The sequence below is a fragment of the Manis javanica genome, chromosome 6 (genome assembly GCF_040802235.1).
Source record: "Manis javanica isolate MJ-LG chromosome 6, MJ_LKY, whole genome shotgun sequence".
In the NCBI taxonomy this organism is placed as follows: Eukaryota; Metazoa; Chordata; class Mammalia; order Pholidota; family Manidae; genus Manis; species Manis javanica.
Genome location: NC_133161.1, coordinates 143,183,622 through 143,209,215, shown reverse-complemented (window position 1 = coordinate 143,209,215; position 25,594 = coordinate 143,183,622). Strand labels below are relative to the sequence as shown.

Below are 25,594 nucleotides of genomic sequence, written 5' to 3'. Positions count from 1 at the left end.
CCCATGTTCGGTGGTAGACCTGGCTTGGCAGCACCCCTGGAGAGCATGCAGGTGGCTGGCTACAGTGCCTCTCATAGCTTTCTGCAGCTGGAAACACCACAAAACGTCCTCTGTTGTTTTGGTGGCGATTTTAGCAGACCTGCTGGTGGAACCCCCTTCTGTCCCCACCTCCAGACCCCTTCCCCTACTTCAAAAGCGAACAAAGAACAATATAAAACCCTAAAAACACCCCATTAGATGATAGTCTGCACTGCCATAGCGACACTGGGGGAACTGAGGAGGTGGCCTCCTCTCCGCGGTGAGGTCCCGACCAGCCTCTGTCCCCTTTGCCCAGCTCTTACGTTGTGAGCCTCTGGGATCCATCTGCGCTAACGAGAACAGCTATCAAGTCTCAGGTTGCCAACGGGGAGGCTGCTCCGAGACAGTCATGATTGCTACTGCTTAATACATTTTCAATTTGAGGAGAGGTTTACCATAAATATGCAGATCCTTTGAAGCTGCCTTTGCGGAACCGGCTCAGAGCACTGGGGCGAGGGATCGACTGCTGGAAATCAGCAGCCTCTAGTGCCCGCTCCCTGGCTGGGGGACAGACCCGACAAGAGCAGACTGGCTGGGGAGGCGCCTGGCCGCTGGTCCCCAAGAGCAGCCAGCGGAGTGACTTTGCCTTTGAAGGGGAATTTCTGAGGTGGCAGCTTCTCAGGTGGAGAGAGTAGAGAAAGACATGGGTGGTTTGGGGGCTGCTTTGAGGGTGACTGAAGTCACTTATTTCTTCTTAATTAAGGAGCTGAGAGGAGAGGAATTGGCATGAGGTTTAAAACAGGTGACAGCGTCTCACAGAATGTCATAAATTGGTGGCACTGGAGGAGACCTGAAAGGTCATCTGGTCCCGCGTTTTCATCAGAGAATGCAGGTGGCATGCATCCTTCCCAGACTGAAGGCCCCTCGGCGCCCCGTTTGCTCTCGGGGTGAAACGGCAGCGTCACGGCCAGTCACACGCAGAGCCCTACCTTTGAACTTTGCCTCTGATGTAATATTCTGGCACCACCGTCCCTCCAGGCTTGGGGGCCTCCTGGGGTACAGACCAGGCACTCCCTACTGTGGGGGAGGCTCAGCATGGGCCAGAGAAGGAGGGGTGCTGTGTGCAGAGTCCAGTGCTGGGGTCTGGGGGTGTGCAGGGAGCACCTGGGGACACGATTCCGGCCCTAAGGAGCTCACGTCCAGAGGGGACGCCAGAGCCCTGGGGCCCCGGGATTTTGTCGTGAGAAGTCTCTAAAGCCACTGCTCCCCAGTTTGTTCGAGAGAGAGTTCATATGACAAGCTTCCCCACTGGCAACTGGAATTGGAAAATTCAAAGCGGAGGGCCGCACAAATCTCTCCCTTTTCTTTCCCATCTCTATGAGCTGTGTTCCTCTAGTTAATTAAAAGGCTATTAGGTACCTCGTCCTGGGGGGGCATCTGGCTCTCCTGGCCACTCCCGGGGTGACTGACAGCAGAGGGGCAGATGAGTCGCTCGGGAAGGGTGAACCTGAAGGGCCTCTTCTCCTCCTGCACAACCCCTCGCACACCCCCATGCACCCCACACAAAGCCCGCATATGTCTGGTTCTTCCTCCCAAAGTGCAGGGACTTCTGCTTCGATGGGAAATTCACCGACTGCAGGAGCTTAGTCACATCAGCCAGCAGACAAATTAGAGCTACTTAAATTTTCAAACAAGGGGCTGCTTTTGGGCAGAGGAGCAGGGTTTTAAAGTGCTGCGTTTTAAACGTATTTCTCGTAATACGCCCCATCTGCTCGCTCAGCCTGGGGAGGTTTGCCAGTTCCCAGTGACTCCCTTCTGCACCTCCTCAGCCGGCTCATGCCTGGGAGAGCTGCAAGGGGCTGCAGGGCTGATTTGGCCTCATGAAGCACTGCGTCAGTCACCTCTGATGAGAGACGAGGCAGGCCACAGGCCCAGAGGTGTGGGCACCGAAGGCAGACGAGCCAACGCAGATCCAGGGTGGTGAGAGGTCGCAGCGTAGTAGGGCCAGGCACCATGGGGCCGGGGAGCAGCTCAGGGCCAAGTCCTGGCAGAGTTCCTAGCATTCTGCTCCTAATTGCTTCCTCAGTAAAACTGGGATGCTGGTCATTATGATGACACCTGCTCTATGGGTATCATAAAATTATTGTGAAACAAAATAAAATATTGTTTATAGATGTGCTTTGAGGATTCTACTAGAGGGCACAAAATTTAGTTCTGTCATCTCTTATGGAGCTGGCTGGCTCTATATCTTTCTATCTGTGTGTGCAGTATTCCTGGAATCTTGCTTCCAGCGTGGTCAGGGCAGAGGGAAGGACCAAGCCAGGCTGAGCCACATGCTTACATCACTCTGGTTGCAGCTGCAGAGGCCTGTACGGGAGCTGCAAAGACCAGCCGCTGCCAAGCGTGCCTGGTGGAAATACTCTGTCAGCTGGCCCCTCCCCCGCTTCAGGATGGGGTCCCGCAGACTTTCCCCTCCCCCACTTCTCTCTGCCTTCCATCCCTAATCTCTGCCCTTCCTGTACTCCCCAGTGTGGCAGGATGACCAGGTCCACTTTGCAGTGGCTCGCTGGGCATGAAGACAGGACCCAGAAGTCGTGGCTCCATTCCTGGGAGAGCCTACAGCACCTCTAGGGCCCACCTACCATGGTGCTGCTTAGACAAGAGCTGCCGACACCCCCAAACTAAAAACTACCCATCTTCCCAGAGTACAGTGAAGCCCAGCCACACACTGTCTCCCTGCCTGCCAGCCTGCATGTATCTAGGGCAGCAATGGGTCATGTCCTGCCCATCCCTGGGAGCTCAGCTCTTCACTGCCTCCTGACGAAGAAAGAGTGCCAACCTCCTTCAACCCAGACACTTCATTAGAATCATTAGTTCAGTTGGCATCTGCCGCTCAGAGCTAAAAGGTGTGTTATTAGTATAACCACTTTCTCAAGACGCTTCTCCATCTGGCGAGCTTAACAAGTGAAGCCAGGTCCCTTCCACGCCCTGACTGGGTCATGTTCATTGGCAATAATTTTCCTGTAAGACAAAAAATCTCAAGCATTCCGTGCTCTCTGATAAATCCTCTCCTCAGCAGCTAATTCAAAATATTTTCTATCTTCTGGAAGTGGGAGGAGAAGGTGCAGCCGAGTCCCCATATTTACAGATTCTGGGGCACACCCCACCATGCCAATGCCAATTCGAGGAAGGCCAAGCTGGGCATCCTCCAAAGTGTTCCCAAGGGAATCGGTGAGGTTTTTCAGCCTATAAGAAAAAAGAGGGAGTGATGATGTAGAAAAAGAAATTATTAAAGTCACTTAGTACTTCTGTGTTTCAAAAAGAAAGGTGATCTGAGCATGCTCACTGCCCTACTTAGGGGAATTTAACTTTTGAAACCCTAAGCTAGGTGGAGAGGCCATTAAATCCCCGAGTGCCTCAGTGAGGAAGAGGGTGACTGCAGTGCGAGCCGGCTGCAGTGTACTGCACTCCCCTTCTGTCCTAGACAGTATTTATCTGTCACCAGAGCCCCTGGAAACAACCACTGTGGACTTGTCCTGTCTGGCAGGAGGCATGCTGAGGGCCGGACCAAGCTCTAGACCCCAGAGAGTGGGGATCTGGAACGGGAGTCTGGGCATGTCTTGGCAAAAGTTGAACACTCAAGCATGGACAGGGTTCAGTTGATTCTCATGATTTGTAGATTCTGTATTTGCAAATGTATCTACTCGCTAAAATGTGCTTATTTGCAACCCCAAAATCAAAACTCATGGCACTTTCACAGACATGCACAGAAAATGAAAAATTTAAGTCGGCAGATGGCATGTTCCCAGCTGACGTCAAGCAAGGCGATGCTCTCCCTCCTGGTCTCAGGTCGCATATTGTAGACAGGTGCAGCCTATTTACTGTCCTGTCTTCTGCATTGCTGTGCCTTTTCCTGGCGATTTTTCTGCTTAGAATGACTCCCAAGCAGAGTCCTGTCTAGTGTTCCTAGTGCAAGAGAGCTATGACGTGCCTTACAGAGAAAATGCAGGTGTTAGGAAGGCATCATGCAGACAGGAGGTATAGTGCTGTTGTTCGGTATTCACGAATCAGCAGTCTACCAGTAAGACGTCTTTAAGCAGAAACACACATAGGTTACGTGTAGATTGGTTGATGAAACTGTTGTGACCAGAGGCTCACAGGAGCCGATCCCTGTATCTCCCCTAAGAGCAATGTCCCAGGATTCCCTAATTCAGCCAGTGTGACAACTTTATAGGATACAACTGCTGTAAATAACAAGAATCAATGGAACAAAGGCCAGGAATAAGAAAACTTATGAGTAACTCAGGGTTTCCTGCAGTGGCCCTTTCTCTCTGCATTCACTACACTATCCTCCTTATCTCCTGTTTTCTCATCATGCCCAGGATCCCATCTGCCCCTTGTTGCCCTGGTCCTCCTGGTTTCCCTGATGGAGAAGTAGAATTTGGGTCCTGTTCTCCTGGAGCAAAATGGACTAATAAAAGTCCGCTAGACCAGTGCTCTCACCAAATGCTTGGATTCTTGCAAATGCATTCTCATGAAGTAGAGTCTGTGCTTGAATGCCTCCAGTGCCAGAGAGCTCACTACCTAGAGGGCCAGCATATTCCCCCTTGGAGCTCTCATGGTTGTGCCCGTCTATTAGGCAAAATGCTCTCCTCCTGAAGCCTCTTCCTTTTAGCCTTAGTTCTATTTCTTGGGTCCACCCATCTAGTCCATCCTTCCCATGACTGCATTTATGTTTTCCTTATACAATGTGATTTCAGTATCCATCTTCCGGGTCAGTATCCCTGGAACAAGCTCCGATCAGTCTGTCCTCCACTTAAACAGAGGCCTGGAGCCATATACAGTATCTCAGGTGTGGTCCGAGTAGAAGGCCACTCTCTTCCCTTGCTTCAAACCTGTCGTCCCTTTGTAAGTGTGTTGGCACTTTTAGATTTATTTCCATGATAACCAAATGCCGTATCTGAGCTCCAAGACCAGGCTCTCTAGGAGAGAAGCACCCGGCATTAGCCATGGGGTATCAGAGAGAGCTGTTCCGTGACACATGGCAGGCGGCCTTTCCTCGCATGTCTCTCATAGGTGGCCACCTGCTTCATCTTCGTCCTGGGCAACCATGCCCCCAGGGCCCTCCTGCAGTCGCCTGTCTAGGGCCTCTTTGTGTTGTCCCTCTTGGGGCTGCCTCTCCCTGGCTTTGCGCGAGACACTTTGAAAGACCTATGATGCCACGTTATAAAATAGTCCCGGCACTTTCAGGAATTCATGTTTGAGCTGGATGCTCAAGTATATCCTTCTTTTATAGGTAAGATAACTGGAGACTCAAAAAGAAGTGACTTGCCCCAGGAATTCCCTAATTAAATTCAGCAGATGTTTAGTGACCACTTACTAGAAGCCAGACACTGTCCTGGGAGCTGGAGCTGTAAAGGGGAATTTATTCATGCAATCACTGAATATTTTTTAAGCCCCGTGCTAGGCACTGGGGGAACAAGACAGGGTCTCATCATTCATAGGATGTGTTGTCTAGTGGAGGAGATTGGCTGCAACAAAGAATGACCTGAATAATGGTATGCTTACAAGTGTGATGACCTCTGCAAAGGAGAAGTTTGAGGCACTATGTGTGAGTCCCTGGGAAGGGGACTTGACTGGGTCACAGGGATTGGGAAGGGCCTGGTGGATGGAGAGGCATCCCCAGGTGAAGGAGACTGTGATGAGGCCAAACGAGGGCCTCCCAGAGATAGAGGTCTTGTGTGTGGGATTCAGGAACCAGGTTGGGAGGCCAGAATTCCGATGCTTTACTTTTTCCACTGTACCCCACTGTCCCCTCTCTCTAGCTTTATTTAAAGATACTCTTGTAAATACATAAGTCAGAATCAAAGGCAAGGGAAAGCAAAGGCTGACTTCAGGGGTATGGACTCTCAGACAGGAACGCTTACAGCAAATACCAATGGATAAAAAATAATTCATATATTCACAAAGTGCTTAACGACATTCCATAGCCCAGGAAAATTAATATCTTGGGGGCAATGTAATGTAGCATAGCAGACCTGCCTGGCTTTGAATCTACATTAACGATGGAACTTTGGACAAGGAACCTCACTCACCTCAAGCCTCAGTTTTCTAATCTATAAAAGGGAGATGATATTAGTACCTCCCTTATAGTGTGGTTGGGAAGATTAAATAAGATAACAAGGGTAAAACATTGAGTCCAGTATCTGGCATGCAGAAAATGTTCACTTGGATAGTTTTCTTACTAGTCCTTTAGTTACAAGTGACTAATACTAGGTGTTCATTGATGCCAAAAATGTATTTATTGAGCATCAGTTACATTCCAGGGACTCTCCTAGAGGCTAATGATAGGCTGGTGAACAGGTAACGTGTCCAGATCCCTTCATCCAAGCACGTTCGTACTTTCTGAACATGACTTGCATTTAAGTTGCCATCCAGGGCACATATTCACACCCACCTATAAATATGTATATATACACACACACACACACACACACACACATAACTGAAACTAAAACTTATGAAACAATAGTTGCTTCTGTTATATGGCTGCACTCTGATCTAGTCGAGATATATATCTCATTTTTAAGATTCAGGTCTTGACCCACTAAATTGATTTCATAACCCATTAATGGGTTGCAGCCATAGTTGAACAAAACACTGCCTTAGACCGAGCTGAAGGCTTCATAAGCCCAGGAAGAGTCCCTTTGATGTGAAGTCCCTCTGCTCCCTGGGGTTGATTGATCTCTTACCTTTGCCCTTTGCCATTGTCCTTTGAGCCCGAGTTTTCACACCACTCTGCATGTAAGCCCATATTTTGTGCTGAAAGACTGTTTTGGGGCTAAGAGAATGAGGTCTTTGGCCAACATCAGCAACTCTCTGTTTCCCAAATTACCCCCTCAGGGCTTTCAATTGGACCCTTATTCATGACCCAGTCTCCCATGTAAACTAAACCTTTATGACTAGAGAACTTGGATTTAAATTCAATAAACACTTTATTCTTTGATTCCAGGGGTGTCCACCATGGAGGCTTATATCCCAAGCCTTCTTAGCTGATCGAGATCTATGCTATAGAGACTCTAAAACTGTATCTCAATCGCAATTATTTCCTGGCATCTCTAGCTGCAGTGTTTTATACCTGATGTCATTTTTTTGCTGCCTTTATGTCAAAATCCATTCTTTGCACTAAAAAAGACATTCATGTAGGCATCCTTCTAAACTTCAACTTTGAACCTTGAACCTGAGGTTAAAAAATATGAGTCATTGGTTATGGTTCATCCAGCTTTGGGTGGCCTTAGAAAATAAGGGTCTGGAATCAAAAGAGCTTGCGTTTGAATAAGCCTTTAAACTTTGGTCACATCTGTGATTGCCTCTGATCACTGCAGTAAGTGGACAAGGAAGACTCCCTTTATAGGTAGCAAAATTGACTTCCCAAGGCTGCACAGCAAGTGGCGGGGTGGAACTTGACACCAAATCTCCCTACTTCTGTTCAGCTGCATTCCCACCAGACAGACAGTAGTACTGTTATCTTACATTCCTGTGGCTTATTATGGCTCATCAAAAGCCATCCTACACATGATCTCACTTGATTATTAACAGCAATGCTGTACTGTGGGTGTGTTCATTTATCTCCAGTTTACAGGTGAGGAAGATTCTGAGAGGTTAGGTGACTTGCCCATGGTCACACGCCTTATGCATGACAGAGGAGGAAAGAAACTGGGGGTCTTCTGGTGCCACACCCCCACATCCCCTCATGCCAAGCCCTGAAGCAGCCACCCTGTGCCTTGGCCAAGATCACCCCGTGGGCTCTCGTACTGACTCTCTCAGAGCGGTATTCTCCAAAGAACAAGTTCATGGTGACTGGAGAGATGCACAGGAGGGGCCATGTCTTAAGGTCAGGATAGCCTGCCCTTGCCCTAATGTGACTAGACTGTATCATAGTATCAGTTTCATTCATTCATGCATCCATTCATCCAAGAAAACTTATATGAAGTGCCTACATTAAGCATTATTATTATGGTTATCTGAAGTGCCCACATTTCTAAGGTGGAAATAATAACAGGGTTGTTATGCAGCAACAGGGGAATTTATGTATGCAGACCACATGGCTGAGTAGCCAGCCTGCAGAGGTGATGATGTGTTTGTGTTGTGTTTGTGAACCCTGGCTGTGGAGTGGGAGGACTTGCCCAGCCCTGGAGTTACGTCGGCTTCTCTGCAAGCTGGATCGGGCCGTGCTGAGCGTGAAGAACAATCAGTATACACACATAAAGTATTAAATGTTGTAGAGCCGAGCTCACACCTACAGATGCAGGCAAGCATGTGAGGAAATCCCTCGGGGCTTTAAAAATGAATCTTTTTACCTACTTGGGAGAGATCAAAGTGGCAAAATGACAACCCTGAGCACTTCTAGGTGAGAGTGACAGAGCTGCGAGGGAGAGATGTGGGCTGTTCGGGGCAGAGGGCTGTCCATCAGCGGTATAGTAAGGAGGACAGACAGTGAGCAGTGGGCTCTTTGATGAATGTGTAAGTACAGCTTAAGACAAATGCTCTGAAGGACAACAATATGGTTCTGGAACAAATTTGATTTGGGGAGAAAAAGGGAAGGCTTCCTGGAGGAAGTGATTTCGAAGTGAAGCTTGAAGGCTTACCAGGCGGGAAGTCAATTTTATGACCTATAAGGATAGTCTTCCCCCTCTTCTCCACTTACCAGAATGACCTGAAGCAATCACACATGTGACAAATTGGGAAACTTCCTCTATGAGGGTCCAGAAGTAATAGTCGCACTTTGCAACTTCACCGTCGTAGGCGAGTGCAGTCAGAGTCGGTCCATAAATGGGTGGGTGTGGCTGAGCTCCAATAAAGCATTATTTCCTAACACAGGCAATGGGCTTGATTTGGCCCATAGTCCGTGTGTCGCCAACCCCTGAACTAGCCACAACAGGGCCTGAGGGTGCCAGGCGACATGCAGCTAAAACAGTTCCAGACATGGATTGGCATGTACCAAGACCCTGGCAAAAAGGAGCTTCCTGCATCAGACACATAGGTGAGACGGGCACAGATAAAGCTGGAGAAACACGTAAGGTGAGCTCGGAGAGGGGGCGGAGGCCAGGCGTGCAAGGGCATGTGTGATAGGCCATGTTAAGGATTTTTGTCTCTATCCTCAAACCAAATGGGAAGAATTGAAGGGTTTTTAGCAGTGGCTAAAGTGGTCCTACTTGAGATTTTTGTGTAGATGACTGCCTGTGGTTGTGCGGAAAACAGAAAAAGTAAGCCCAGTGTGGCTTCTACTCCAGGGGATGTTCACTGAAAACTTGGAGGAGGGAGGAAGCGTGGGAAGGGTGGGACTTGGGGTAATTAATTGAGTTGCCCTGTGATCACAGTGCTAGGTGCCAATAAGGGACTTTGGGCTCCAGGGGACACACCACCAGCTTTTTCAGGAAGCAGCAGAGCAGCCCTGTGGTCATGGCCCCTGAACAAGCATTTCCCGTGGTGGTGCTGAGAGACTGGCCAGCCTGCTTACGCCGACCCAGGGTCACACGGCAGACTGAACGCAGGTCTCTGACACTCATTTGGCTGCACAGTAGACGCCTGCGGGTGGCCCATCTCAATGTCATGGGATCCATGTACTAGAGCCTTACCTGTGTTTTCCTTACAGAAACTCTTTTATACTTGGTCCTCTGGCTGTTCACCCAGGGGCCTTCAGCACAGCTACAGGAAGGGCAGGAGCCTTAGAGACAGCTGTCCTGATGGCACTAAGAGGTGACAACTCACACTGAGCACAGAGGCACCATGAAATGTAGACAAATTACCTTATAAAAGCTCAGCAATAAAGGCAAGTGGCCGACCAGGTTTTGGGAGCCCACGAGCAGCATCGCAGCACAGGCTTCATCGGGAAGCTGCTGTGCATTAAGGGGAAGATGCTCACTCCGCTTAAAAGGGCAGCAGAAAGTATAAATCCCTTGGAAAGGATTTTTGGAAAGAACGCTTTCCAATAAATAATTAAAATCTTCAAAATTTTAGTGCTTAAAGGAGCAAGGTTATTATTAATTTATATGGATTCCGTGTTCTTTGGGGGTGCTGGATATGTGCAAACACATGCCGTGTCAGTTACGGTCACCTAAACGTTCATATTTGATTAAGTACTCCTGCCATCAGATGTTCTTGGGAGCGCGTTAGGGATCAGTAGTGAGAAGGGGGACACATTTGGCTTAAATACTGTGGTCCCAACCAAGCAGGAAGACACTGGCCTTGTTGTGAATCCAGTTTTCACTTAGCAGCTCTGTGACTTGGGTGAATTATTAACTCCCGTGGACTTCATTTTCCAGACTAATCAAGTGGAGTGGCAGGGAGATCTGTGTGCATAAACCTCCAGCATCCCGCACAGAGCGTGTGAGGGTGGCTGGTGTGAGATCATACACGTGTCTTCCCAACTCTGTGCGCTGACATCATGTTGGTGCTTTGCTATCTGCCGTGGTGGGAGTGTTTATACTGCAGAATTTGGCAAATGCTACAAATCAGGGCCTTTTTTCCTGGACAGCCAGTTTTTAAACATTTCCTGGCTCGCAGCGGGTAGGCACCCGGTTGCTGTTCATCTCTACACCGTCGGCTTTCCCTGTCGTCATGTTTGTCCTCAGAATTGCTTTTTGTTTGGATTCAGTGCGTCCTGAATGGGACCCCAGCATCTGTATTTCTAACGTTGATACTGGTCCAAGAACCAGACTTTGAGACGCTGGTCTAATTTGTCTAATAAACTAAAGCGTATACCACAAAGCCCTCTGTAAGACACAGAAAAAAAAATCCCACTTTCTGTCTTAGGCAATGGCATTAAAAATGAAATTCATTATTTAAATAGTACTTGGCACATATACCATTTCATTTAATCTCCTTAGGATCTCTATGAGGTAATAATTACTATGAACCCCCATTTTGTAGGTGGAGGAAAGTGAAGCTCAGAAGGGTAAAGTAACATACCTGTGGTCACACAGCTCATAAGCAGAGAAGCCAAGCTAAACTCAGGTCCTCCAGCTCTGGGGCCATGGCATTCATGGTGCAGCTCGTGCAGGGCTCAAGGGCAAGGAGAGGCTGAAATCCAGCATGCCCACGTACGCATCTGCAGGGCTCCCTCAGCCCCAGGGGGCACCTTTTCCTTACCTGCTATTCGGGTGCTGCATAGGCTAGTAGTGATGTTGTCCAGATCCACATCTCTCCTCTCTTCTCTGCAGCCCCAGGGGCTCTAAGCTGGTGGAAAGACAGAGCAAGTGAGAAAGACAAAGCACAGGGAGAGGGCCACGGAAAGACACTCTGTGAAGCATAACCAAGCCTGCACATGTGGGCATGTGGAAGAGGCTGTCAAAGCAGCTGTTCCTGCAGGAGGCCGTGGGGGCAGGTGTCAGCAGGGCGGAGCTAGGGGATTTGGCTGGGAGCAGAGCTACAGATTGCAGTGATGAGACTGCATCTCCTGCCCACCCCTGGCATGTGTGTGGCATGGAAGGTGCCCAGTGGGTGGGGCAATTAGCCTGTATCCCAGGGCACCTGGCTCTGCCCCTCTCTTTCCCTCCCACTGCCTTTCTGCAATTAGATCGCACTGTTAATAGCTGCCAAGCCGCTTTGTTGGACCTGATGAGTTTATTAATTTCTTGGGGGCTGATGGAAGGGTGGGTGGGAAATTCATTTCCTGACTGGAGCTTAGGGGCTAATTAGTCTCTTTGCCACATCCCCAGAGGTGGGGGCTGGGGGAGACGTGTTGCTCAGGCTGTCAGATCGAGCTCTGGGTAAATCTCTTCTATCCCTGGCTTTTGTGGGAACCTATCTGTGGCTTGGGGAAGACCAGGGAGTCTGGGTCTGGGGCAGGGGGTCAGTGAGGGTTAGTCCCTGAGAATGGGAGGTGGGAAAGTGGGGTGCGGGGGAGTGAGGTCTTGCTGGCCCTGTCGGTGTGAAGGACATGTTTAGGGGACAGATGAGAATCTAAGAAGTGCAATCCTGTCCCAAACATCCAAATGCCGACATCCAGTCCAATTCTTGGTGTCCTTCTGTGCAAATCTGGCCCTCTCCTGCCATAGGAGAACCACTGGGAGCAAATTCTAGCCATAGTAAAGGTAGGGAAACCGAGTGTGTAAGAGGAAAACCATTACCCCTGATTGTGGAATAGAAAATCTCCTACTAGATGTTGTTGTTTACAGCTCTGTCTCCCTTCGAGAAAAAGAATGGGGTGCCAGACACAAAGTAGAAGCTTGATGATCAGAATCTGAGTGTGCCGAGAGGGGAGGAGGAGGAGGCTGAGGCAGTAGCCCGAGCTGGTTGGACCCTTTAAGAGACAGTAGGTGCTCCAGAGAGACAGAGGAGCTCCCGTGCTTACTGCCCAGGCCTCACCGACAGCAGCAATCTGCCGAGGAGCAGCGATGGCTTCCCTGTCCCCGAGCAGAGTGCTGGCAGGTGAGCAGAGGCAGGCCAGCCCCACACAGGCTACTTGGGGAGACGGACAGGTAAACAAAAACGGGCAGTAGGACAGTGTCAGAGCCAGACAGGATGCCATGGTCGTGAAGGCTCTTTGGGGATGATTTATCTGGGGCTAAGAGCACAGAGGTTAAAGTCCAGGCAGTGTGACCTTGGGTCGGCGGATGGACTCATTTCTTTTGGCGTCACTTTCTTTCTCCGTCCAATGAGACGTGGATGTGCATGAGACACTGTAAATGAAAATCGAACACAAGCATGTCCAGGGCCATTCTGCCCTTGCAGAAGCTGATGCACCCAAGTGGCATCCTCACAGAGGCTCGCAGAGAAGCGTTTAGTCACCGAGCCTGTGGCAGATGAAAGGCTCCCCTGTAGAAATCATCAGGTGACTGGGACTGCTCGGACCTGGAGGCCTGCAGGAGCCCCCAGCTGATGGTCCAGGGTGGTCCTAGCTTGGCCCTCCCTTCTCCAAGCTCCAGACCCCATGATGTCAGGGAGGTGGTTACTGCGCGCCCCCCACCACCCTGACCCTCTGGCCCCAGGGGCTGCCTGTGCGTTTCATTATTGTTGTGGAACCTTCCTCAAGAGGAACCTAGAGCCCTGCTCTGCTGGGAAGAGCAACATGGTATCCACAGAACGTGTGAGGGTTTTCCAGGGAAGCGGCCTGGCAGAGGCGGATGTGTGCAGCTAGTAGGAATATGTTGGTATCACACACACATACACACACACACACACACACACACACACACACACACACACACGGTTCCACCAGGCAAACAAACCATCTGATGTGTGCAGCTAGTAAGAATATGTTGGTATCACACACACATACACACAAACACACACACACACACACACACACACACACGGTTCCACCAGGCAAACAAACCATCTGAAAACCCAATGATACTGAGTTTAGGTTTGGGTGACTTTCTAGAACTGAGTAACTTGTGGACTTTTTTCCCCTAGAAGTGAAGACAATGGGGAATGGGAAGGAAAATACTGTTTATTGACTCTCAGGTTAAATACATTCTTAGAATGACCCAAGGAAGTTTCTGTTATTATCCCCATTTTACAGATGAGGAAACATGCTCATAGAGGGTCAGTAACTTTTCTGAGGTTGCCCTGTTGAGATCCGTGCTCCTGGGTCTAGCTGGTAATGTGATGTCAGTCAGTACATCCATGACCTCAGATGAGAAGAAGGCCAGGCAAACATTGCCATCCCCACTTACAGGAGGGGAAACTGAGGACTTGGAAAGATTTAAGTAACTTGCCTAAGTTCTTGAAGGTAGCCCATGAATCAACCAAGACTGGAACCTGGACCCTGTCTTCTGGTTCATTCATTCACTGAGCCATTCAGCCGCTGCTGAAGGGCCTCTTACATGCCCTGTTTACTCTCTTATTTATATCATCAGAATTATTGACGGCAGGAGGGAGCAGCTGAGCTCCATGGCTCATTTCTGCCTCATGATAATGGGGTGCCACCTGCCGCATTCCCTTCTGCATGAGAGAACTTCCCAAAACTGAGTTCCGTTCCTGATGCGTTCTTCCGCTTTCCTCTACCAGCAATCCTGTCTTCCTCCCCTTCCTTCCACAGGTCCTTTCCCTGCTTCCCAGCCCAGGCCTGCTGCTCCATGCCCCACATCCCTCCCACCTCATGGGACTCACAGGTAGCCCACCCAGCATCAGGGGACTGGCCTCTCAGCCCCTTCCTACCCTGGAGGCGTCCAGGACCTCTGCAACCCAGCCCGCAGCTTCTTCCCCATGATTCCTTCCCAGCCCTCTCTCCTTGGTCTCCTCAGATCGGCCAGTGGCACGTGGCAAATGGCCTCAGCATGGACAGCCGCCTCTACGCCTCCAACATCTCCGACAGTCTCTTCAACACCACCCTGGTTGTCACCACCATCCTGGTAAGCGGGGCGCCCCGGGCCTCCCAGCTGCGGCTCCCCAGGGCACCTCCTCCAGCTCCAGGCGCTCACGGGCTTCCCAGAGAACAGAAGATCAGAGCTCTAATCACAGCGAGGCCAATCTATGACAGCATAATTAAACTCAAGTTGCTGTTTCATATGGAAATGATGTTTGATGAATTCCAAAGCAGCTGGGAAGAGGGATGGGGTGGAGAGACACCACAATCTGTGGCTCCCTCTTCCAGGGACACCCCGACAGCCCAGGCAGCTGTGCGTGGCCAAGGAGAAGGGCACCTTATGACAAGGCGGGAGAAGCTCAGCTGGGCACTGGACCCAGCCCACCAGGGTGACCCCTACTCTTTCCCAATAGCCTACTTGCTTGGTGCCCATGTACAAAATGCGCCCCCAGGGGACACTCAAATTGTGATGGGCTGTCATGGTCTCTTTCTTAATTTCCAGATGGTCAAAAGAAAGTTCTCAATCCATAGAGCAAGAGACTCTCTGCTTTTTATTTGATTCAGTTCGCTTCAACAGTTACCAAGCCCTTCTGCCCATGTGCCAGGCGCTGTGCGCCTCCCCAGAGACACAAGGAGGTCACAACTCAGTCGAGAGCATTCTCAAGTGCATTCCTGGCCAAGGTGCTTTCCCCCCCTCTGAAGACCTCATGTTTTAAAAGATTTGCCAGTTAAACCAACTGCACGCATTAAGCAATAATTAGTTTGTTCCTCTCCCCCCACTCCCGTTTTAACTAATCAAAAGCATATTTCCCCGCCTGGCACAGCATTTTACCAGCAGGAGATCAGTAGTGTTGCCACACTGATACAATTCCAGCCCAAAGCAGAGACTTGATGTATTAGTTAGGCTGCTCAGCCTTACCGTTAGAAATGCGCGAGGTTTGCAAATGCATCTGTTTCATCTAGATTTCCTGAGATAAAAATAAAGAGCTCAGGGGCATCCATCATTACCTTCAGGGGACCAGGGACCCTGGACTGGAGTTACTGATCTAGTGTGAACAGAGTGCGATAAACGCCAGGAGTACCGGGCACTGTGGGGGTCGAAGGAGAAGTCCCACCCCACCAGGGAGGTCAGCAAAGCCTTCAGAGAAGAAGGGGCATTAGAGACGGGCTCCCAAAGACAGGGAGAGGTGGGGAGGGAGGAGTGAAGGAAGAAGAGTGTTGTAGGGTGTTGGAGAAGCACTGAAAAGCACAGGATTTCCATCGTAGAGAAGGGAAAGGCATGCAGCAGACAAGTGGGTTGGGTCCTTGGTGCTTAGGAACTTGAACACTGGGCTGTGGGTTTTCCCTTCATTTTGTAGAAGAGTCGCTGACTATTTTCATTCATTCATTTGATGAGTATTTAGGAGCTTACTGCATGCCGGACACTGTGTGAGGTACTCAGGAATAGAGCTGGGGAGGAGGATTTGTGGGTGCTGAGAGCACAGGCAGTCTGAACACCCAGGTGGTCAGCGTGGGCCACCCTGTGAAGGGGAATCTGAGCAGAGACCTGATAGGGTGGGGTGAGAGCCAGGTGGCTGGCTGGGAGGAACATCCTGGGCAGAGGGTGCAGAGCAGAGGACGGAGAGAGCAGGTCCAGCTCCTGGGTGTTAGTTGCTTCCCATCTCAGCTCCAAGCCTGACTTACCTGAGCCAAGGTGAACGTGTCCGAAGGATGGGAGGGTCAGCTGTCCTCCCCCCCACCCCCCACCGCCAGCTCCATCTGGAAGGCCTGGCTGGGCTGGGGCCAAGCAAGGTGCCATCCTGGCCAAGCTGTGGATAGGCGGCACGCAGCACCATTGCAGGGACTGCCCCTCAGCGTCTCTACCTCTGTAGTACTTCCCAAGTCAGTCCCCTGCTCTCTGCCCATCCCCAAAGTCCATGCCCTGCCTGAGGCCCATTTAGCCATGTCCCCTGAGCTGTGGCATGGCCTCCTTAAAGGCTCCCTTCTCCCTTGCTCAGTCCATCCCCCTACACTCCCCTCCCTCTGTTGACATGGATGTTCTAAAATCAGAATTGTCCTGTCACGTCCTTACTTCCAAACCTCCAGTGCTTCTCAGGACCTGCCACCCCTGAGCTTGGACGATAAACCTCTTGTAATCAGGCCCGGTCATGCCTGCTTCCTCTCCATGTAGCTCGGGGTCTAGCAGTACTGCACAGGCCAACACCCCTCACTGTATCATGCCATTCCCTGCCTCTGCACATGCTGTTCCCTCTGCCCAGAATCCATTCCCCGAATTCCTATTTCCGACTAGAAGTGCCTATGCACCCTTCCAAGCCCTGCTCAGACGTCACCCCTTCCATGAAGCCCTCCCTCATCTGACTCCTGCCCTCTCCCTGTCTCTAGCAGTTTGCACATACCTCTGTTGTGGCCTCTCTCTCCTACTAGATGTTGTTCACAGCTCTGTCTCCCCTTCGAGAAAAAGAATGGGGTGCCAGACACAAAGTAGAAGCTTGATGATCAGAATCTGAGTGAAGGAATTCCTTCCTACTGGTAAGGGATGGCCCTTAAAAGGGTTTGAGCAGGAGATCACTGCTTGTTCTTCCAGCCTCTCAGGGTCTAGAGTTGCACACTGCTCAGAGCTGTGGCACAGAGGCACAAGGACACTGAGACCACAGAGTCACACGAGTGTGCATGTACGCACTGTTGTTCACATACACGCTTGTGTCTTCAGGAGGGGTAGGGACAGGGCACTTTTGTGTTAGGTGACATTTACCAACATGGTAAGTGCAACTCAGACAAAAGGAACAGAAGTCTGTGCACGTGTGTCCAAGATGGCTGCTAATACAAGTTGGTAACTCTTACCAGGAATGATTATCTTAATTTAGTCCCTGGTGACCATTCGTGAATTACCCTTGGCAAATGGTAATCCTCAACGATTTATCCCTTAAAACTCAGCACATATCCCTGTTGTCTCCTTCTCCTGTCAGGGCACACCTGGGACACGGGAATGATTTATTGGTTAATACCAGCAAATGCATGGAATTAGTGGCAGCTCGCACTCCACGAACACCTACCCATGTCAGGCCCCAAGTTAAATATCTGCCTACATTACCGCCTTCCGTTCTTCCAGCACTCCACCAGGACGGGGGCTCCTGCTGCAGGCCAGCACTCAGCCCCCACATTTTCCAGGGTGTCAGCCAGCCCCCGACATGTTGGCTTTCACACAGGTCTCCTGCCTCCAAGACTGGCCTTTGTATACTTCCTTTGAATATGTCAGTGCCTTTTATGTGAACTCAAGAGGGAGAAGAATTTTGTAATGCTCCTCAGGATAATTGCAGATACCCTGGGATGTTGCCAAGCCCTGTCCATTTCAGCATTTGCCACTCACACGATCCACAAGTGCTTCATGCTGGAGCCAGGCAGGGGTACCAGCAAAGGGGAAGAGAGCCCAGGCCTCATGTGGGTTCAGCCTGGACGCAGGCACAAAGCGACACGTGCTGGAGGGCAGCTGTGTGGGCCTGGCGAGCACAGTAGGAGTTCTGAGAAGTGGGTTCCATCAGAGGATGTGATGCGACCCCAAAGACCGAGGAGAGTTAGGTCAGGCCGAACAAGGGGCAGGAGTGCAGTCGGGGCCGAGAAACCTTGAGCCAAGGACAGCACGTGCGCAAGGCAGCGAGTCTAGCCCACCTCGTTAGCATGTCAGTGGCCTTGAGCCTGAATCAGAGCCACATCACCTTCATCTTGCAGACCCCCAGCTGCCATGCATAGACGTCTGCCTCCCCCTTCCCACTCCATCACACCCATGCAACCACTCACCCGCCTCCCCTCTGACCTCGGGTCTGGCTGGCTTCCCCAACCCAGGAGCCCTCTCCAGCTTGAGCCCAGCGAACAAGTATCTTGGCGCTTCCCTCTCTTAGCTACTAGAATTGTCTCTTGATGCTCAGCCCTCTCACCTCATGCCTGTTCCCAAGTTCACTTGTCCTTCTGGCCCTGCTCCCAGCCACCCACGTGCGCTCAGCCTCCGGACTTGGGCTGTGCCATCCCTGTGCTCACCCCTTGCTCGCCTCTCGTGTTCCCCAAGCAGTTGTGCAAAGCCTCGCACACCAAACTTTCAGTCCAGCCTGCCCCCAACACAGCTCTGGGGGCTGCCCCGGGCTCCCTCAGCTGTGGCTTCCTCACCTCTTCTCTGTACCCAAATCCTCCTCACCTCCAGGCCCTCTTCCCAGCTTCACACTCGCCTGACTCCGTCTCCTTCCACTGGCTCCTGGGGCCCTGCAGCACCCGCCAGCATCCCATTCCTTCTTTTTCTAGTCTCTCCTTTTCAAAAGGAATTCCTCCCTTCCCACCTGGTCCCCCCGATCCTCAGTCACCATCGCTACCACCTCACCCACACCCTGCTGCCCTCCCAGCTACTCTCCAATCTAACAGGTCATGGACTGGTGGGCACTTGGGGCTCTTCTGGCCCTGGTGTTTGCAGATGGGACCGAAGCTCGAAGAAAGACGTGGTTGTTAGCTTGTGGCTGGAGAAGCGATCTGCCAGCCTTCCCTTACCTCCTAACTTCCAGAATGCTGGTCTACTCTCGTGCACGCCCCAGTCCTCCTGAGCTCTGCCGTCCCCACTGAGTCTGCCCTCGAAAGCTCGTCAGTGCCACCTGGCCCAGATGCCCCTTCCAGGCCCTGCCTCGTCTCTGTAGGCGAATCTGCATTCTCCTTTTGAACCCCTCCCTCTATGACACTCAGGCCGCCTTTTCTGCCTCCTTTGTCTTCTTCTGTGGCTGCTCTTCCCTCTCCCAGGCTCTACGGTCAGGGTCTTGTCCCTCTTCTGTCCTCAGTCCCCCCCATCGGTTGTCTCGCCTCTCCTGCAGCTCCGACCACCACCTGTACAGAGGCCTCCCAGTCTCCGCCCCCAGTCTTGTCCTCCCTCCATATTTTAAAACATTCAGTCAGGCGTTTCCTCCTGGATAACCTACCAGCACCTCAGGTGCAGCACATTACAGATCCTCTCCCCTTCCAAACCATCCGTGGTGGTGGTGACGCCATCCCTGGTGGCTCCAGGGGTCTGAGGACCCTGCCCTCTGTCATCAAGCCTGCCCCTGTCTGTGTCTCTGGCCAGCTCCCTGAAATCCAGCCTGAGCCAGGCTCTTGGGTCGGGACTCGGCGTCTTGTATCAGCCCCCAGCCTCTCTCTTATTCCTTAATATACTTTACTCACATCCTTAAGGCCCTAAAACCCTCTGTGCATCCCCGCTCTATGTGGATGATGGATGTGCACATCATATTGGCGTCCAAGGCCAAGCTGGCCCTAACCCATCTTTCTAGATGTATCCTCCCTCCAGCCCCCACAGCCCACCCTCCAACGAAACGGAGGGTCCATGGCTCCCCAGATAGGCTGTGCTCATTTTTGCGCAGGAATAGGGCCCTGCCCATGACTCCCTCCATTCACACCACTTCCATCCGTCCATGTTCTGTCGTCTTCTGGAGCCCAGCCTGGATCCCACCTCCCGCACGGATGCTTCCCTGACTGTGTCACCAGGGAGAGCCCTTCCACCTTCCCAGCGCTCTCATGGGTGCACAAGCTGTGTCTTGGGTCGAGTAGTTCAGTGCATGCTCTCACCTCGCCTGCTGTATCGTCAGCATCCTGGTATCTCATAATGCCCAGCGATAGGCCTGTGGGAAATAAAGGAAGGGATGGGATGGGGGTGGGGTCCACAATGACTCTAAACAGGGTGGAGAGGCTTCAGCTTAACCTCTGGGTGGTGGGGGTGATGTGGGGCAGGGCCTTGTGAGCTCCCAGGAGAGACGTGCCTTGAAGTTGGGGAGGGAAGCTAATTGCCACTTCCAACATAGCCCGCTGCTCAAGCCTCTTCCCTCCTACCCCATCTTCTCCCCAACTGCCTGCACCCCGGGCCCCCATCATGTGTGGCTGGGACACCAGGGCTAAGACGAGAATGACAGCTGCCCAGTTTTGCTGCAGGAAAACCCGTATCTAATGCTGAAGGGGAACCACCAGGAGATGGAAGGCAATGACCGCTACGAGGGCTTCTGTGTGGACATGCTCAAGGAGCTGGCGGAGATCCTGCGGTTCAACTACAAGATCCGCCTGGTCGGGGATGGAGTGTACGGTGTTCCTGAGGCCAATGGCACCTGGACAGGAATGGTCGGGGAGCTGATCGCTAGGGTAAGGAAGGAGCAGCGACTGCTGCCTGAGGGCGGGCTGGGGAAGGAGGTGGAAGGGCAGAAAGCTGCGCTGTGTGCTCGTGAACCCTCCGTTTGTTGTCGGCCAATCATTCGTGCGTTTTTCATTTGTTTGTCCATTTATTGCACAAATCTTTACTGAGCCAGCCCCAAGCCTGGTGATACACACTGGTGAAGAATTCCATAGTCCCCACCCTGTGGCTTTTCCATTCTGGCACCTGGAACAGGTTATGGACGCTTTGACCAACTAATACAGCTTAGAGAATTGGGGTTCCATTTCTGGATAATCCAGGTGATTTTGCTTTGCTCTGATAATTTTCTTGCTCATCAGCACCCTGGTCAAGTTTGGGCAAGCCCCGGGAGAGTAGAACACACCCACATCAGCTGACTTTGACACCTCAGAGATGCTGTCAAGGGAGAGCTGGTTAAATGACATGGGAAAGGAGATCAACTGTGAGAGGAATCAGTCACAGCTACAGTTATTTTGTTGCTTGTATTACTTGCTGCTCTGTGTGTTTAGAGACCCAGGGCCAAGGTGCACTTGCACAGGCTGTAGATTTTCAGGGTGAATGTGGAGACTTGATGAAAATGCAGATGAGCATCATAGAATGTCAATTATCTGTCCAGTTAGAGCAAGAAGGTAGAAAGTTCTTCTAGGGGAAAGCTCTTGTTTTCTTGGTGCACAGTATTAACATCTGTAAAAATTAATTATGTTGTTACTAATTCACTGTGCCCATTTCCATAACTCGGTTTTTATGGTCAGAATAGGTGATAGGTACCTGAGGCAGAGAGCACAGAACTCGGTTCTTAGCCTGACCTTGAACCAACCCCTTTCCCAGTCTGGTTTCCAAGTGTGGAAGGCGCCCCTGCACAGCTCCTGCAGCCTCCCAGCACATGCAGTGTGCAAGGAGCTGTACAAACATTATCCCAGTTCCTCTGTAAACATACCTTGCAGCTAGTGATCCTCCTTTCAGAGAGCTTGAATGACTTGTCTGACGCCACACAGTCAGCGTGAGAAAGGGCTGGGAAGCGAACCCAGATCTGTCTCACTCCGGGGCCCACGTTCTCCCCAGCACAGCACACTGCCTCAGCTGACTTGGATGCCCCGAGAAAGGTGCCCATAAGTCCAGGCCTTGCCTTCGCTCCTTCCTTCTGACCCTCCCTCCCTCCACAGCTCTTCCCTTCCTTCCCTTTCTTTTTCTCTTTCCTTCCTTTTCTCCATTCCCTTATCTATTGAGTTGATAGGATTTTCACCCTTTATATATACCAAACATGGGATATTTTCAAAATCCTAGTTGTCACGGATAAAAATGTTAGTTGGGATAGTAAATAAGCAAACCTTGATGATGCGTTGTGAAAGTTCTAGATAGACAAGAGCTTGGAAAAGGTATTTAAGAGCCAAGGCGGGAGGGAGGGTGCGTCGGAATTTGCCTGGCAGCATAAACAGCATTTGCAGTGGTCCAGAGGGGACGCAGTAAGACATGTTCAGGGAACTGTGAACTGTCCAGCGTGCTAGAGCCCACCATGAGCTGGCTCACTGCAGTGGTGCAGCTCAACAGTTAAACCACAGAAGCTGAAATGCAAGGTCTTGCCCTCCCTTCTTACAGACAGCTCACTTACGTTGAGCCCGTTTCTTCAGCCTCCTTGGGCCACCTGGTGACTGGTTGGGTGACTTCAGGGATATCAGAGTGAGTGCACAGCCGTCCCCTTATCAGCCCCCTAAGGAGCTGTGACATGGGCTGGCAGGACATGGAGAGGAGTGCGGGACTCCAGGGCACACAGCTACACAGGGCCTGACTTGGGCCATCAGAGATCTTAAAATCGGCCCAGATCAGCTTTCAAGCCAAAACACTGCTGCTTTGGTCCCATCAACACTAAGCTAGATAGTATTAATTAATTAATTAATTAACCTAGTAATTCAGTAAGTACTTATTGAATACCTTCCACTATTCCAGACATTGGAGATACAATGGGGAACAAATATGGACACTGCCTTCATGACTCTTACCAATGAGAGACAGATATTAATGAATGATCACATTAATGTGTAATTTCCGACTGCATTCAGCACAAGGGAGGCAAAGCAGAGAAGCTGTGAGACAGCGTCTAGAGGGGACAGGATCCAGTCTTGCGACACGGGGACAGGGAAAGGAAGCCGTTCCGTGGGGCATGAGGTTGGCACTGACAGCAGAAGAATGGGAAGAGCATTTCAGCCAGAAGGCTGACTGAATGCCACTGGCGTTGATCCTGGGCAGGAGTGGGTAATGCTGGGACCCCGTTGTCCCCAGATCTGATGCTTTGATGTATCTACCAGGTGTTCACCTAAAATCACAATACTCCTAAAGGCCCGGATCCCTCCTGGGGGCCCCTTCCCTAAGCTGCATAGGAAACGTCTCAGAGGAACATTTCAGTGTCAGAGCTACTGAATGTCCCACTTGAAAGATCACTCAGAGGTCAAACACCACTGCCTGTCACTTATATACACGAGGACGTGGAGGCTCAGGGAGGTTAAGTGACCTGCCAAAGATCACATAGCTGGTACTCTTGGAGCAACATGTAAGCCCTGGTCTGTCTGACTTCCGCACTCAGGGTCTGAGAGAATACAAATCTTTTCTGTTTGTTTGCTTTATTCCATTTTTTTGTTAAAGTATCATTGATATACAATCTTACAAAGGTTTCACATGAACAACGTTATGGTTCAACATTCACCCATGTTAAGTCCTCACCCCCATTGCAGTCACTGTCCATCAGTGTAGTAAGATGCTATTACTTGTCTTATTAGAGTCATTATTTGTCTTCTCTGTGCTGTACTGCCTTCCCCGTGACGTACCTGTATCATGATTGCGAATTATAGTGTCCCTTAATCCCCTTCTCCCTCCCTCCCCACACACCCTCCCCAACCCCTTCCCTTTGGTGACCACTAGTCCCTTTGTGGAGTCTGTGAGTCTGATGCTGTTTTGTTCCTTCAGTTTTTGCTTTGTTGTTATACTCCACAGATGAGTGAAATCATTTGATACTTGTCTTTCTCTACCTGGCTTATTTCACTGAGCAAAATACCCTCTAGCTCCATCCATGTTGTTGCAAATGGTAGGATTTCTTTTCTTTTTATGGCTGAATAATATTCCACAGTACATATATACCACGTCTTCTTTATTCATTCATCTATTGATGGACACTTAGGTTGCTTCCATGTCTTGGCTATTGTAAATAGTGCTGTGATAAACATAGGGGTGCATATGTCTTTTAAAATCTGGGATAGTTTTCTTTAGGTAAATTCCTAGGAGTGAAATTACTGAATCCAAATGGTGTTTCTGTTTTTAGTTTTTTGAGGAACCTCCATATTGCTTTCCACAATGGGTAAACCAATTTACATTTCCACCAACAGTGTAGGAGGTTCCCCTTTCTCTGCATCCCTGCCAGCATTTGTTGTTGCTTGTCTTTTGGACGCTGGCCATCCTAACTGGTGTGAGGTGGTATCTCATTGTGGTTTTAATTTTGCATTTCCCTGATAATTAGTGATGTGGAGCATCATTTCATGTGCCTGTTGGCCATCTGAATTTCTTCTTTGGAGAAGTCTGTTCAGGTCCTCTGCCTATTTTTCAATTGGGTTATTTGTTTTTTGGGTTTTGAGGCATGTGAGTTCTTTATATATTTTAGATGTTATCCCCTTATCAGTTAAGTCATTTACAAATATATTCTCCTATACTGTAGGATGCCTTTTTGTTCTGCTGATGGTGTCCTTTGCTGTAAAGAAGCTTTTTAGTTTGATGTAGTCCCACTTATTCATTTTTTATTTTGTTTCCCTTGCCTGAGTAGATGTGTTCAGGAAAAAGTTGCTCATGTTTATATTCAAGAGATTTTTGCCTATGTTTTCTCCTAAGAGTTTTATGGCTTCATTTCTTACATTCAGGTCTTTGGTCCATTTTAGTGTACTTTTGTCTGTGGAGTTAGACAGTAATCCAGTTTCATTCTCTTACATCTAGCTGTCCAGTTTTGCCAACACCAGTTGTTGAAGAGGCTATCTTTTCCCCATTGTGTATCCACGGTTCCTTTATTCTGTATTAATTGACTATATAGGTGTGGGTTTATATCTGGGTTCTCTATTCTGTTCCACTGATCTGTGGGTCTGTTCTTGTGCCAGTACCAAATTGTTTTGATTACTGGGGCCTTGTAGTAGAGCATGAAGTCAGGGAGCATAATCCCCCCTCGCTTTATTCTTCCTTCTCACGATTACTTTGGCTATTCGGGGTCTTTTTTGTGGTTGAGGTTCCATATGAACTTTAGGACTATTTGTTCTAGTTTGTTGAAGAATGCTATTGGTACTTGATAATGATTGCATTGATTCTGTAGGTTGCTTTAGGCAGGATGGCCATTTTGACAATATTAATTCTTCTTATCCATGAGCACAGAATGTATTTCTGCTTTTTGGTGTCTTCTTTAATTTCTCTCATGAGTGTCTTGTAGTTTTCAGAGTGCAGGTCTTTCACCTCCCTGGTTAGGTTTATTTGTAGGTATTTAAATCTTTTTGATGCATTTGTAAATGGAGTTGTTTTCCTGATTTCTCTTTCTGCTAATTCATTGTTAGTATATAGGAATGCAACAGATATCTGTGTATTAATTTTGTATCCTACAACTTTGCTGAAGTCTCTTATTAAGTTCTAATAGTTTTTTTGGTGGAGTCTTTAGGGTTTTCTATATATAATATCATGTCATCTGCAAACAGTTTAACTTCTTCCTTATGAATTTGGATTCCTTTTATTTCTTTGTGTTGTCTGATTGCCGGGCTAGGCCCTCCAGTACTATGTTGAATAAAAGTGAGAGCGGGCATTCTTGTCTTGGTCCCAATCTTAGAGGAAAAGCTTTCAGCTTTTGGTTATTAAGTACGATGTCAGCTGTGGGTTTGACATGTATGGCCTTTATTGTGTTGAGGTCTGCACCCTCTATACCCATTTTGTTGGGAGTTTTTTATCATGAATGGATGTTGAATGTTGTTGAATGCTTTTTCAGTGTCTATTGAAATGATCATGTGATTTTTTGTTAAGGTGGTATATGATATTTATTGATTTCTGAATATTGTACCATCCTTGCA

At 49.8% G+C, this 25,594-nt stretch overlaps 1 protein-coding gene across 5 annotated transcripts in view; it reads left to right on the top strand.

The window, feature by feature from the left end:
* GRIK4 (glutamate ionotropic receptor kainate type subunit 4) overlaps positions 1-25,594 on the top strand; it is a 409,820-nt gene that overhangs the window by 321,040 nt on the left and 63,186 nt on the right. For all 5 annotated transcript variants that reach the window (XM_073239594.1, XM_073239593.1, XM_036992846.2 and 2 more), the window contains 2 exons: positions 14,271-14,378; positions 20,285-20,488. In XM_073239594.1, coding sequence (XP_073095695.1) covers positions 14,271-14,378; positions 20,285-20,488 — 312 coding nt within the window. The remainder of the gene's footprint in view (positions 1-14,270; positions 14,379-20,284; positions 20,489-25,594) is intronic.